The sequence below is a fragment of the Podarcis raffonei genome, chromosome 6, assembly GCF_027172205.1.
Source record: "Podarcis raffonei isolate rPodRaf1 chromosome 6, rPodRaf1.pri, whole genome shotgun sequence".
Classification (NCBI taxonomy): Eukaryota; Metazoa; Chordata; class Lepidosauria; order Squamata; family Lacertidae; genus Podarcis; species Podarcis raffonei.
Window position 1 is genome coordinate 80123936 of NC_070607.1, and position 13998 is coordinate 80137933.

The 13998-nt window shown below is 45.2% G+C and overlaps 1 protein-coding gene across 1 annotated transcript in view; it reads right to left on the reverse strand.

Annotated features, from left to right (window-relative positions):
* PTGIS (prostaglandin I2 synthase) overlaps positions 1 to 13998 on the reverse strand; it is a 49517-nt gene that overhangs the window by 11554 nt on the left and 23965 nt on the right. The window contains exons 4-7 of the mRNA XM_053394214.1: positions 10995 to 11138; positions 8194 to 8348; positions 5813 to 5994; positions 1700 to 1868 (exon numbers count right to left, since the gene is read on the reverse strand). Coding sequence (XP_053250189.1) covers positions 1700 to 1868; positions 5813 to 5994; positions 8194 to 8348; positions 10995 to 11138 — 650 coding nt within the window. The remainder of the gene's footprint in view (positions 1 to 1699; positions 1869 to 5812; positions 5995 to 8193; positions 8349 to 10994; positions 11139 to 13998) is intronic.

The following is a 13998-nucleotide window of genomic DNA, read 5'->3' on the forward strand; positions in this document are numbered from 1 at the left end:
GGATCAGGCAGCCAACAACAATGAGGATTTAAAAATGGTACCGAAGCAGCTCCACAGAGGTACAGTGAACAAATCTGAAAAGGTACAGATTTGGGAGGGGGTGGTGTAGAATGTGACCTTTGTATGCCAGAAATATCCACCCATGAACATTAGGCACAACCTTACTTCTCTTGAGAGACGCAAATAAATTTGATGTTGAATCGGACGCTTGTGCAATGATTATATAAGAGCATGTTGGAGTCCTACATTTGGCAGATGCTAATGAGGAAGTATTTCTCTTCTCTTTATGACTACACATTAAGAATAACCACACATTCACATAAATCTTGCAGGGGAGGCTCAGCAGCAATTTAGATGTGCATTCCAGAGAAATTTAGGGGGCAATGAGAGAGTGAGAGTGAGTGAAAGAGGTATTAAGTGCCAGCCAACTTATTGCTCTTCAGATATTGGTCGAGGCTTCTACAAATATGAATCTTCCTCAAGGACCCTGCACTTCCCAAGTGTGTGTGAGGCCCAGTAATTAATAACACTCCATGGATCACCCTGCATAGGGAGGTTTGATCTTTGACTCTATCCCTGAAGTAGTCTCAAGCTTCTCCAATGAGGAGCTCCACCGACTCGTCATGGACCCAAAGTCCTCTAATCTCTTGGATGAGAAGATAGAAATTGTACCAGGAAAATGCCAGGGTTCTCAAAGCAAGGTTCTGCCCAAGCACTGAAGAGGCCACCACCATGACTTAGGACCTCAGTTGGTTATGTGAGCATTGTTGAAGTAATTCATGGGTGCCTAGGACCTGTCCAAGGTCCTGTAAATTTTAATGGTAACACCACCTTCTGATAGTCTCCCATTCAAAACCAGTCCTTCCAAGTCTTGCTCAGCTCCCTGTAGGTTCCCAGCATGACTGAAACAGGACACATGTAATGGAATACTTGAGCAGGCGCCATCATATGATAGTTATGTACCGTTTCCTGCACAGAAGTGCAGATATTAGGCCGCTTCAGTTGTTCTCTCCTCAGGTGATTACGGTTGTCTGAGGGGCAGATGCTTTCCTTGCCCCCACCATTATGCCCCCTCATGACCACATGTTGAGGCTAAAGGTCTGAAGCAGGGATCCTGTTTTAAGTATGTAGGCCCTGCCCCAATGATGATTGCCTTACTCTTCCTAATGATAGGGCCGGCTCTGCACAGATTCAGAAAGACTGAGTAACTCCGCAGCACATGGAGACAGCTATAACCATGATAGGGGTATCTGGAAACAGTGAAACTCAGACCACAGAAATGTAGGGGCAGTAGAGAATCTGGTGGTCCTGGGTCCATATGTGAAGGGAAATTGGATGTCAAAGAGGCACATGGGATGGGTGCAGGGACTCCAGGAGCCAGTGGTACTGCTGTGAGCTAGTGTGGTCTAGTGGTTAGGGTGTTGGGCTAGGACCTAGGAGACCAGAGTTCAAATCCACACTTATCCATGCAACTCACAGGGTGGCCTAGACCCAGACACCATTTCTCAGCCTGACCTACCTCACAGGATTGTTGAAGCAAAAAAATGGGTATGGGGAGAACCATATATGCTACCTTGCTCTCTGGAGCAAAGGCAGGATATACATGAAATAATAAATAACATGTTTTTTATATATAAAAAAAAGTTTCATGGAAGGTATCAAATTGCCTGAGGCTGGCTCCAAATGTTTGATTACTAACCAAAAATGGGTGTGCAGTCTAAAATCTCTTGGCTGATTCCATGCATTTGTCCAATTTTCTGTCTTCTGCTTCGAAAGATTCCTTCCATTTCACCTTGAATTGCTGCCATGGCTGAAGGGTATTTTAAAAGAAACAGGAGAAGCCAGAAAACTGCAGGCCCTGCATTACTCTAAAAATAAACACAACAAGAAGATTGTCAACAACAACAACAACAACAACACAACAACTCATGAATCAATAAAGCATCTACTACAACATACGGAAACAAAACACAAGTCACTGTAAATATCATTTTTATTTGTAAAGAACACCAATTGCATCCATAACATGAAAGTAAATTAACAAGAGGGTGGTTTTTGAAGGATTGCCCTGAAAGGCTGATAAATACCTTTCAAGCACTTGTGCATTATTAATGGTAGTATTCCCAGACCTAATCAGCTCCTTCAGAAACTCAAAGCATCTGACAATACTTTTATCAGGAAGACACTAACAGGAGGAGCCTGGAAAAGCCCTGTGAATTTAGGCATATACAGTGGTACTTCGGGTTAAGTACTTAATTCATTCTGGAGGTCTGTTCTTAACCTGAAACTGTTCTTAACCTGAAGCACCACTTTAGCTAATGGGGCCTCCTGCTGCCGCTGCGCCGCCGAAGCGTATGTAACCTGAGGTACCACTGTAATTGAATCAAAGCTGGAAGCAGAACATGAAGGCTTGTACCCATGTCATACTTAGAGCAGACCTGTTGAAATCAATGGGCACCAGTTGCAGGGCAATCTCAACCCCTGACTGACTATGTTGGAGAGAGTTTGGATGGAGTGTGTGTGTGTGTGTAACTTTGCGTCTTAATCTACCTCCCTTACATTGCAATGAATATAAGTTAGGAAGGTTTCATAAATATGCAAATTATGTAAGTTTTCCTCAGGGTTTCGGTGTGCCAGAGCTCATGCACCCGAACCAAGCATGGTTGAATACGTGGTGATAATGGTAGCAGAAATTATGACATAAATTCAGCCACAGCAGACAGCATGGTGAATAATGTAGTATTTGGTGGAAACCAAAGTGCTGCAGAATGGAGGCAGAACAGATTGTGATGAGTACAGGTTGGAACAGAAATCACTGCCTTCTCACATCCCTTACCAGAGATGCAACGTGAGACCTTTTGCGTGCATGGTGTGTGTCCTTTTACTGAGCCACAGTACATCCCTTTCTCTCTATACAATTCCTACATCTCGCTTCTTGTTCAAAAACAAGGCTTCTAGCAATCTGAACTACAGGAACGATCTGGAAAAGAATGGCTATACTGCTCTCTAAAGGCTGAACAAAGCAAAAGGGAGTAAAAAAAAAGGGGGAAAGTGAGATATTTGCTCCCCCCCCCCATTTTCCCTAAACCTCACAGCTTTTGCTCTAGTCTTGTGCTTTGTTTAGACCTAGCTTATGAGGTTGGCTTGTATACACCCACATCATTAAGCTTGCTGCAGCCAATGCCCATATGGAGAAAAAGTGCCAGGAAAAGTTGAACGCGAAAGGTGCCAGCTTCAATTCTAGGCAGTGGCAAAGCTACCTGCTCCAGCACTGGGGTCGGTGTACATCTGGGGGCATGGCTGGCGCACATCCCAGGGGGCGTGGCACGCATCAGGATGTGTGTGCAGCAAGCGGTGTGCATCCCGGGGCATGCACAGCAAGCAGTGCACATCCTGGGGGTGTACAGCAAGCAGCGAGCATCCCGGGGGTGAGGGCGGCTGCAATGTCACCCCCCCTGGATGGTGCTCAGGGCAGACCACCCCCTCACCCCCCATAGCCCATTTACAATGTTAAGCCCCCTTCCTAAATGTGTTGAACCTGGAGCGAGAGTTTGACCATCAGTGCTACATGGACAGCTGAGAACTCAAGCCCCCCTTGGAAGTGCATTTCCTCCATGTAACTGGAATCATGCAAGGGACAGTTTCAGCTCCGCTAGAGTTTTTAGCGTCTAACTTGAACATGCCCCCTCCATCATGTTCTCATCATAGCCCTCCACATGTCTGGGGCTGAATTTCTGTGGCAGGGAGCCTGCTGTACACATGCACCGTACAATCTAGAACCCTGGTCTTCCAGGTTTTCAAAATGTGTGGAGAGCTGACACAAGTAGAGAAGTTTGCTTGCCAAAGAAGTTCAGTTCCCAAGCCATGGAAAGTTACGGATCTGCAAGTTCAAGAGGTGACATAAAAGGATGGAGCTGTTGAGCTCATCTCCATTCTCCTCCATGCACTATCCTAATCATGTAGCAGGTGAACTTTTGAAGAGGGTTTCAGAGTTCCCTAATTATAGAAACAGGTTGTCTTTGCATAGGAACGTTTCCCACCTGCCCCTTTGCACCCAGGATGGCAAATCTATTTCAGAATCTGGAAAATACACTCTGTGGAAAATCAAGGGGGGGGGGGGAAATATCCGATGGAACAAGCTTTGTGTACTTTTCCTCTGCTTTTCTTTTTAAAATTGTGATGGTTAAGTGAAATGCAATATAGCACCATCGCTGATAGCAAGTGCATCAACAGTACATTAAACCTAACAGAGAGGAGTGCAGGGCATGCATAATTCATGCTGTTTTTGGAGAGGAGGATGCAAGTTTATTCCGCACAACTTTTCAAGGAGGGCGACTGCTCTTTTAATTAAAGTGCAGGCATTTAAAGGAGGGGACAAAGTGCACAAGGTTTTTAATCTTTCATGTTGCAAGCAAATGCGTTTATTCGTGCTTCTCGGGGTGGTGGTGGAATAAAGTCTCTTCCGCTTCCTTGGAGACTGCATTCCAGAAAATTCCTGTCATCTGCTAGGAAACCTGTAGGGAAGCTGTAGGGAAACTGCCCCAATGTCATTTGGGGCAGATGCACTAATGCATGTGGAATGTGTGTGTGTACAGGGGGCAGGTTACAAGTGGAAGTAGCAGAAAAGCAAGCTGCATGCAGTGGTTTTCAGAGTGTGCTCAAAAAGGTTCCTCTGGAAACTGATTAGGGGCTCCTGAATACAATGTTCTTCTGCCACTACTGATACTCCCCTAGTAGTAAACTGTTTTATACCAAGTCAGGCTTTAGCCCATCAAGGTAATAGAATCATACAGTTGAAAGGGACCCTGAGGATCATTTAGTCCAAACCCCTGCAATGCAGGAATATGCAGCTTTTCCACAATGGGCTCAAACCTGCAACCTTGGCGTTATCAGCAAGACGCTCTAACCAGCTGAGCTATCCAGTTGGTCGGTATTATTATTATTATTATTAAAAATAATTTTTATTAATTTTTTCTCTCAAAACAAATAACCAATACAGTGGTACCTCGGGTTAAGTACTTAATTCGTTCTGGAACTCTGTTCTTAACCTGAAACACCACTTTAGTTAATGGGGCCTCCCGCTGCTGCCGCACCGCCAGAGCACAATTTCTGTTCTCATCCTGAAGCAAAGTTCTTAACCCGAGGTACTATTTCTGGGTTAGTGGAGTCTGTAACCTGAAGCGTATGTAACCTGAAGCGTATGTAACCCGAGGTACCACTGTATCATTGTTAACATACATTTTCCAATTTCCCCCCTCCCTGTTGACTCAACTACCATTTCTGGCTTATTATATCAAATGCTGTTTATATACAATATTATGTTATCACATTGCTGTTTATATACAATATTATGTTATATACAATATTATGTTATCACATTGTTATACTTCTTGTTCTTGGTCAGTATTATTTTAAGTGACCTCCTCAGCCCTAACTGGAGATGCCAGGGTTTGAACCTGAGACCTTCTGCATGCAAACCTTGTGTTTCCACTAGGATACAGAGTCCCTCTTGTGAAGCAGATTGTCACTGTCAAAACACTGATAGCCCTTTGGCAAACGCAGGCATGCAGGTCTTCATAGTAAATATCAGAGAACCTACGGTATATACAAATGCAGCAATCACATTCACGTGCAACATTTACATTAATGATGGACCTTTAGATTAAAATGTACATGTTCCTAACTTCACCCATTCATGATTAAAAAAAAAAATTGAGGTTGCATGGAAATTTGGAAGTGGAGAGTCAGGCCTATCGTTTAAACTCCAAAAGAAAAGTGTCGATTGAGAAAGTGGGATGGTGGCATTTCCTACCTGAGTACTCCAGAGCTGCAACAGCATTGCTCTTGTCTGCATATTTTCATCTACTCCAAGGTCCACCAAGTGCTGTTTGTAGCTGTCCAGCCAAACACTTCGGTTAGCTCTGCAATCCAGTCCCTTCACAGATAGTAAGTTCCAGAGGTGCTTCCTAATGCTGTTGATTTCCTTCTTTTCCGCTGCACACAGAAAAGCCAGTGGCATCAATATGGATGTTGTATCATTGTGCTTGCACTAATATACCTCCCCCCACAAGAGGTCAGAACAGCACATATGGGGCCGTCTCACTTTTTCCGGACAACAACCCTGTGAGATAATGGTATTATCTCAGATTGCCTTAGATTATTGCATTATATGCATTAATTCCAATTTTGTTAGCCATCTTGAGGGTCCTTGTTAGGAATGAAAGGTGGGACACATAAATCAGTAGGTATAGTGAAAGATTATCCAATGCCCCCATTCATAGCTGAGCAAGAATTTGAATCCAGGAGAACTGGGATTGTACCCTGGGATTGCAGAGATAAAGAGAAGCACACTCTGGTCTTTGTCAGTGAGCAGAGGCTGAAACCTTTGCCTCCCAGGAGGTGTATAATGGCATAGTAAGGATTAGTCAGGCCCCATCAACCAGCTAGAGGAGGAGGAACTGTTCAGATACTTACATTCCTCTTCCCTCCCCATTCCCCTTTCCTTTTGAATCATGTCTACTAGACTGTAAGTCTGTAGTCAAGGACTGTCTTATCTTTTGATATGTGTACAGCACCAAGAGCAGAATCCTAACCCCATGATAAGCACTATTGGGAGAGAGGGGTTAGGATTAGGTGGTGGTCCCTCTGTTGGGCTATGCCAGTGGTGGAACTCTGCTGCCATGGAGGTTTCCACTGTTTGAGTAGTAGTCCTCATAGTTTTTCCACTATTCTGCAAGTATCATTATAATGGGTAACCCATGGGTAGGCAAACTAAGGCCCGGGGGCTGAATCCGGCCCAATTGCCTGCTCAATCCGGCCCATGGACAGTCCGGGAATCAGCGTGTTTTTATATGAGTAGAATGTGTCATTTTATTTAAAATTCATCTCTGGGTTATTTGTGGGGCCTGCCTGTGTTTTTACATGAGTAGAATGTGTGCTTTTATTTAAAATGCATCTCTGCGTTATTTGTGGGGCATAGGAATTCGCTCATTCCCCCTCCCCCCAAAAATATAGTCCGGCCTCCCACAAAGTCTGAGGGATAGTGGACCGGCCCCCTGCTGAAAAAGTTTGCTGACCCCTGGGGTAACCAGATCTATCTATTCATTTAAAAACAAGCAAACCACAACTGCCTGCAAAGCAAAAGGACCCGAAAGGTTGCACAATAGCACCATCTACTGCTCATAATAGCTTCTGTACATTAAGTAGTCTAGTCCTTCTCGGAAGCTACATTTCTGTTACTGTCAGATCACATTTATGCAGCAGTGTTAGGGGCTCATTTTTTGCAACTGAGAACACCTGGTTAGTTGAGCAGCAGCTGCCGCTGCCAAAACTCTGAAGACATGAGAATGAAATTTGAGGAACAGGGGCTAGCCCAAAATGCTCCCAAGGTAGAGATGGCGCTGGCAGTGGTGGAAAAGGAGTGTGATGGAAGCTCTGCTGGTTTAGCAAAAGAGCTCAACGATGATGGGCCACCAGATCTAGAGGGTGGTGCAGACTTGTGTTCTTTTTGTCCAGAGGGCAAGACAAAACAAATGGGTGGAAATTGCCAGGAGGCAGATTTGGGCTTAACATGAGGAGAAGGTCCTAACAGCAAGAGCTTCTCGACAGTATATAAGGCTTCCCTGGGAGGTGGTGGACTTGCATTCACTAGGTGAACTAAGAGGCCCATCAGGCCCATCTGCAGAGGATTCTGTTACTGAAAAATTCCTGCACAAAGTAGGGAGGTTGGAGTAGATCGTTTTCAAATTACCTTCCGGTTCTGAAATCCTATGGCTATCCAAGATCCGTTAGAGATCTGTGTGCTCGTGTGCGTGTGTGCATGCGCACACATAGGCATATGCATTTACGCAAATACACATAACTTAATTTTAAAATGCAAAAAATAAATAAATTTACATGAATAAAGGTGTGTTGGGGGATAGGGCAGAGCCGACCCTACCATTAGGCAGATTGAGGCAGTCACCTCAAGCAGCAAATGCTGTGGCGGGGCAGCCTCCTACAATTCTCCAGAGTCCCATGAGCTCTCCCCAAGTCTGGTGCCTCAAGCAGTTAGCTCTGCCTACAAAGGCTGAGAGATGAATTTCCAGGTTTGGTGATGGAGTGCATTGTTTTGGGAGGCCAAGCCACACACCACTTCCAATTTACCAAGCACCAGAGTTTGGGGAACGATGGTTCTTGACCAGTCACACCAACCTGCACTCAAGATGGAGCGAGCAGCTTTCATCAAAAGACGGTCCAGTTTATAAAACTCAGTGTATATTTCCAGGGAGAAGGCCAGGTCTTTAGCTTGATTCCTGCTATCCTCATAATCTTTGCCTTCATTGCCATACAGTGTCAGGAACCCAGCTCTGGCAAGTGGGGATAGAAACAATAAAAATCCTCTTTAAAATACTTTTCTTTTCTTGCAATATAAATATCACAGTCAACTTGAACAAATGTATTAATTACAATGACTTTCGGTACCATTTATATGGAAATGGTATCATCTCTACCTCTCTATTCAAACCCTTTCATCCTCAACTCATTATGCATGCCTTTTGAAAATTCATATCTATATTAAATATCTATCTGCTTCTCTGCTATTCTTCTTGCTTGTCTCATGCTCAGTATATCCAAAACTGAGTTTTATCTCTTCCATCCCTTTTTTCTCATAATCAGTCTCCTCATCTATTGACAATATCACCATCTATGGTGTGTACAATGTGTACAATGTGTACAGTGACTGTGTACATATTGCTGTTTACTCAGGCTCCAGTAAGTACACACAACATCAGCCAGAATCCTCTTGCTTCTGGAGAAATGCTGTTCTCTGGCGCATCTTCCCTCAAACCAGTTTCCATCTGTTTTGAAAACAGTGTCCCACAATGTGGAAGCAGAAGTCCTTTCCACAAGCGCAAAGTCACCTTGGGTTACAACTCTTGATAACTTTTGTGAAAAAGTGAGGGCCAGCAGTCTTTGGAGCAGGATGGGGAAGCGGTGGCCCTCCAGATGCTATTAGCCTCTTACTCCCATTAATCTCAGCCATCATGGCCAATGTTGTGACATCATTCAAAAAATGGCTGGAAGGCCACAAGTTCCCCATTTGTGCTTTAAACTCTCCCCAACAGGGTGGATTCTGAACTGAAAGTGTTCCACTGTGTGATCCTGGCTAGATACATACCAATATACATGCCAGATCCCCAGTTGGCCTAAAGGTCCATTTAATATTTAAATTGTGTTTTCTTTCTCATTAAAAGTTGTGTTCTACAAGGCCAACGTCCATTTAGGCATTTGTCAGGGAACTGCCATCAGAGCTAGAGGCGGAGGCAAGGCTCCAAAGCGATGCTGGAGAAGGGCCCAGCAGGGAGAGAGGCAGCTCATCGGCTGGGGAAGGAAATCAGCGTAACACCAGGGATAAAGGGGGGCAGATGGGGGAAGCAGAGAGGGGGCTCCAGGACTCCTCACCGGAGACCAGCGAGGAGAGCACGGGTCCTCCGCTGCCCACACCCACCCTGCGCAGAAGACTTCCGCGCAGGGAAAGTAGGCGGCGACTTGGCATCAAAGAACTTCTTTGCTGGAAGAGGTTCAAGAAACGCCCACTGACGGATTCTGCTAGCGACTGAAACAGCCACGAAGTGAAGGGCTGTCCAGACAGAAAAGGTTTAACCAGGCAACCTAGCCTAGAGTGGCGGTGACGTACGCACGAGCAACCCCTATAACCATTACAGCATTCAATATGTATTCTTCTCCACATCCTGCAGGATGGTGGAAGGATAGACAAGGAAATGAACTGTGCCAATTTCATTCCTAAGGACATACCGTTGCAGATTTCACTTAAGAATTAAGACCAAGCTTCCTTTCCTGGACAGACCCATGTTTTGGGGGCCTTTGGGCAAGATGCTCTCGGTGGGCTGACCTCTTCCTCATTGCTGTCTCCCTGGCCTATTTGCTTGCCCCTCACCCTATGGGCTGGTCCAGTTTGCAGACTCACTCGGAGGGAGAGGGCAAGGTCCAATGGATGTTGCTGTTCCTTCTCTCCCTCCCTGTTGCTGTTCGTTTTCCTTGTGAGGAATGGCAAACAGGTAGCAAGAGCAAGGAGGAAGAAAAGCAGAGGGTTGGCAATGGGTCCCCTGGTGAGTTAGGAGTCCCATCTGGTACCCAGTGATGCCACTGGGTATCTGATGTGTTGTTGTTGTTGTTTTGTTGTTGTGTCCGACTCTTCGTGACCCCATGGACCAGAGCACGCCAGGCACTCCTGTCTTCCACTGCCTCCCGCAGTTTGGTCAAACTCATACTGGTAGCTTTGAGAACACTGCCCAACCATCTCATCCTCTGTCGTCCCCTTCTCCTTGTGCCCTCCATCTTTCCCAACATCAGGGTCTTTTCCAGGGAGTCTTCTCTTCTCATGAGGTGGCCAAAGTATTGGAGCCTCAGCTTCAGGATCTGTCCTTCCAGTGAGCACTCAGGGCTGATTTCCTTAAGAATGGAGAAGTTTGATCTTCTTGCAGTCCATGGGACTCTCAAGAGTCTCCTCCAGCACCATAATTCAAAAGTATCAATTCTTCGGCGATCAGCCTTCTTTATGGTCCAGCTCTCACTTCCATACATCACTACTGGGGTATCTGAAGTAGGAACCACCTGATCCCTTATATCCCTGCCAAGTCACTACTGGTGGTCGCCCATGGTTCAGATGCATGGCTTGTATCCACAAGGAGCCATTGGGTTGGTATTGTGAGCTCAGTTTTATGAGATGCCTTTCTAGTTGAGACAGACAGCCCTCTCCCCACCTGTTGAACTTCCAGCACCCACTGAATACTTTGTTTATTCCAGCAGGCAGCTTAATTGAATTCTGACTTTGTAATGTTAACTGATTATATTGAGTTTCTGTGCATCGCTTCGAGACGATGGCAACTAAGCGGTATATAAACTGTCCAAATAAATATATGCTGGCTCTGAGCAGACCTCACCGCCACCTTCCTGTATCAGGGGAAAGGGCTTAGGTATGCTGTGCTCACCTGAACATTGTACTGTAGCAGAGGTGAAACAGACCTTCCTCTTTCCACTGCTGGCTGGCTCTACTTGGGTCAGAAAGGAGAATGGTTCGTAAGTTGAAGAACATCGCCTTTGTTAGGGTGGGGAGATTCTTGTTCTGCAGAGTCCTGGAGAGGGAAAAATGGGACAAAACAAACCTCTTTACTTTAGAAGAATAAAAGCGATAGCTTATTAAAGGTGTAGTGTAACCATTCATAAGACATAAGTTCCTTTTCTTTTGTTACAGGCCCTGTTACAAAGTGTAGAATTTAAATCAGGGACAGTAGCAATTAAAATAACAGTAAGAGGCAAGATTTAGAATGTTTCAGTCGTGAACAATGCAATCCCATTGAAAACTGCAACATGTGACATTGTCTTTCTTATCTGCTGCGTACACACTGTGAGTTCTTGAAGGACTGAACTCACAAAACTACTGTTAATAGTGAAAGAATCAGTGTTAAGAGTCTCCCTCGGCTGTAGTCATTTTTCCTAAATACAGTAACTTAAAGCTCCCCACCACCCCATCTGGAGGAGAAGCTGTCACGGTGCCAATTAAGGGGCTCTCATCATATTTCTCAGCAGGAAGCAATACAAAGAGCAGGACTTGCAAACAGGAGTCTTTAAATTAAAGGCATGATCATCCACAGTTGCTTTGCCTGAGCTGCAGCTAAAAATGCCCACAACTGAGATCTAAAAAATACGGGAGGACAACACAGAAAATACTGGACTGCAGCAATTTAACAACGGCAGCAGTCTGATTGGTCCACAGGAGCCACCTATTCCAGCTCCAGGTGGAAGTGAATCTGCAACCTGATTGGCCTACAGAAGAATCCCAGAATTAGCCAATCACATGGGGCCCATTGTGTAAATAATGTATATAAAGCAGACATTCTGGGGGAACTTCCATTCCTCCTCACCACTATGAGCTGAATAAAGAGCATGAAATCCACTCTCGACTCCGAGTATATTTCAGAGAAGCAAGCATAGATCGTGGTTTGGATGAACTCAGAGGTCCCAAGTGAGCCGGCAAGCTTCCCTAAAATACGTCTACGTACCATTATCAATATTTCCCTGCAACAACTGCTGGAGAGGACAGGTGTACTTCGGGGTGCATTCTTAGTTCATTAATGGCAGCCAATTTGCCACGTGCCCTTTTTTGTACTGAACATGAAGCCTAGAGTTTATTTCTGATGTTCACGCTTCAGAGCCACTGGACATACATACAGGCAGGCCCCACCTGGACCATAAATTGAAAGCAGAATCATACCACTTTCAACAGTCCAAAGGATCCTGGGAACTTCAGTCTCTTACGGGCGCTGAGAATAGGTTAGGAGACACCTGCTCCCCTCACAGAGCAACAGTTTTCAGAGTGGTTTAACCATCCCTCTTTGCAGGGAGTTCTGGAAATTGTAGCTCTTGGGCTTGTTTTTGTTAGAACAAGTGTAAAGGAACTAGCAGAATATAACATGCTGAGGGAATAAGGCCTTGAGAAGAGACAGAGAAAGGCCCCCACATAACAAGACCCAAAGCTGACAGTGTGGCCAACATTACTGTATGGTTTGGTGCCCTTCTGAGCAGCCCCTATCTTCTATTTACATATCTGTCACATTTGCATCTCATCTTTCCTCCAAAGAGCTCAGGAAGCATTTTTTTTCCATTTTATGCTCACAATAACCCTGCGATGTAGGTTAGGAAGGGAGAGGATGTCTGGCCCTTAAATTCCGCAGCAAGGTTCACTACTGAACTGAGACAGGAACTCTCATTCTGCCCCATACACCATGCAGCCTTCATTACCCAAAACTACATCGACTGCTTCTTTGAGAACCATTCTGTTACTGAACACCTCAGAGGACTAAATGACTCTGTTTTTCTTGGCCTGCTCACTGGGAAACTTCCACAAGTAAAGCTTTCACAAGGAACTTGCATCCAGCAGAGCCACTCCTTGTTTACATTAGCCAACATTAATTCAATCTGCTGGTTATGCTTTTACCTAAGGAGGTGGTAATGCACATCTTTGTGATCCATTCAACTGAGGTGTAATAAGAGTACTACCGATTATTAATATCAGAAGAAACTAGAAGCAACAGTATAGTGTCATCTTTACAATAAAAGAATCATCGGCTGGGGAAGGAATAGGAAACCATTTCTAACCAGCAGGCCATATCCTTATTTCCCCACCCCTGCAGGGCCAAATTGTATATGTGGCTGGGGCCACACACCTGTCAATCACCTGACATCACAGTGACATCAAGTAATGCGGTGCTTTGTAGCACCTGCTGTCAGAACTTCAAAGTGCAGCATGGAGCTATTCGAAAACCCCTTTACAATACCCCCAAATGACTCTCTGAATCTCCAAAACCAGAAGTTTAAAGAGCAGCACAGGACTGTTTGCAAAAGAGCTTTCAAACAGCCCCACACTGCACTTAGGCTGTGCACACCTGTTCCCAGCAGGGGAACAGGCAGGTGCAGTCAAACTAAGCAGGATTGTATTGTCCACTCATCCTGCTGGCGGCAGAGGTCTGTTTCGACAGCATGCTTCCCACAGATTATCCTGCAAGCCAGAGGTTTCCTGCCCCTAAGTTGAGACAAAGAGACGGAAATGCAGACCAGGTTCCAATCTCACCTTTGCTATGAGCTCACCAAGTGACCTGACACAAGCCACTTTCTGCAAAATTTAGAAATAATTAACTAGCTCCTCAGCTACTGCCAAAAACTCAAGAGAGTTGGTGCCAGTTGTATCTCGTAGGGGAGGGAATTCCAGAACTGGGGTGCCAGCACTGAGAAGGCTGTCCCCCATATTGCTGCATAATAAGCATCAGCTAAAGGCAGGGCAACCAAGAGAGCCTCTCTCGCAGATGCCAGCAATTGGAGATGACATCAGCTGTTCTCCCAACTATCCAGGCCCAAAGTTGCATATGCCTTTACAAAGCATTCATGTAAGTGCCGGCATTGTAAGGTTGTTGTCAAGCAAGTGCAACTTGCAGCATC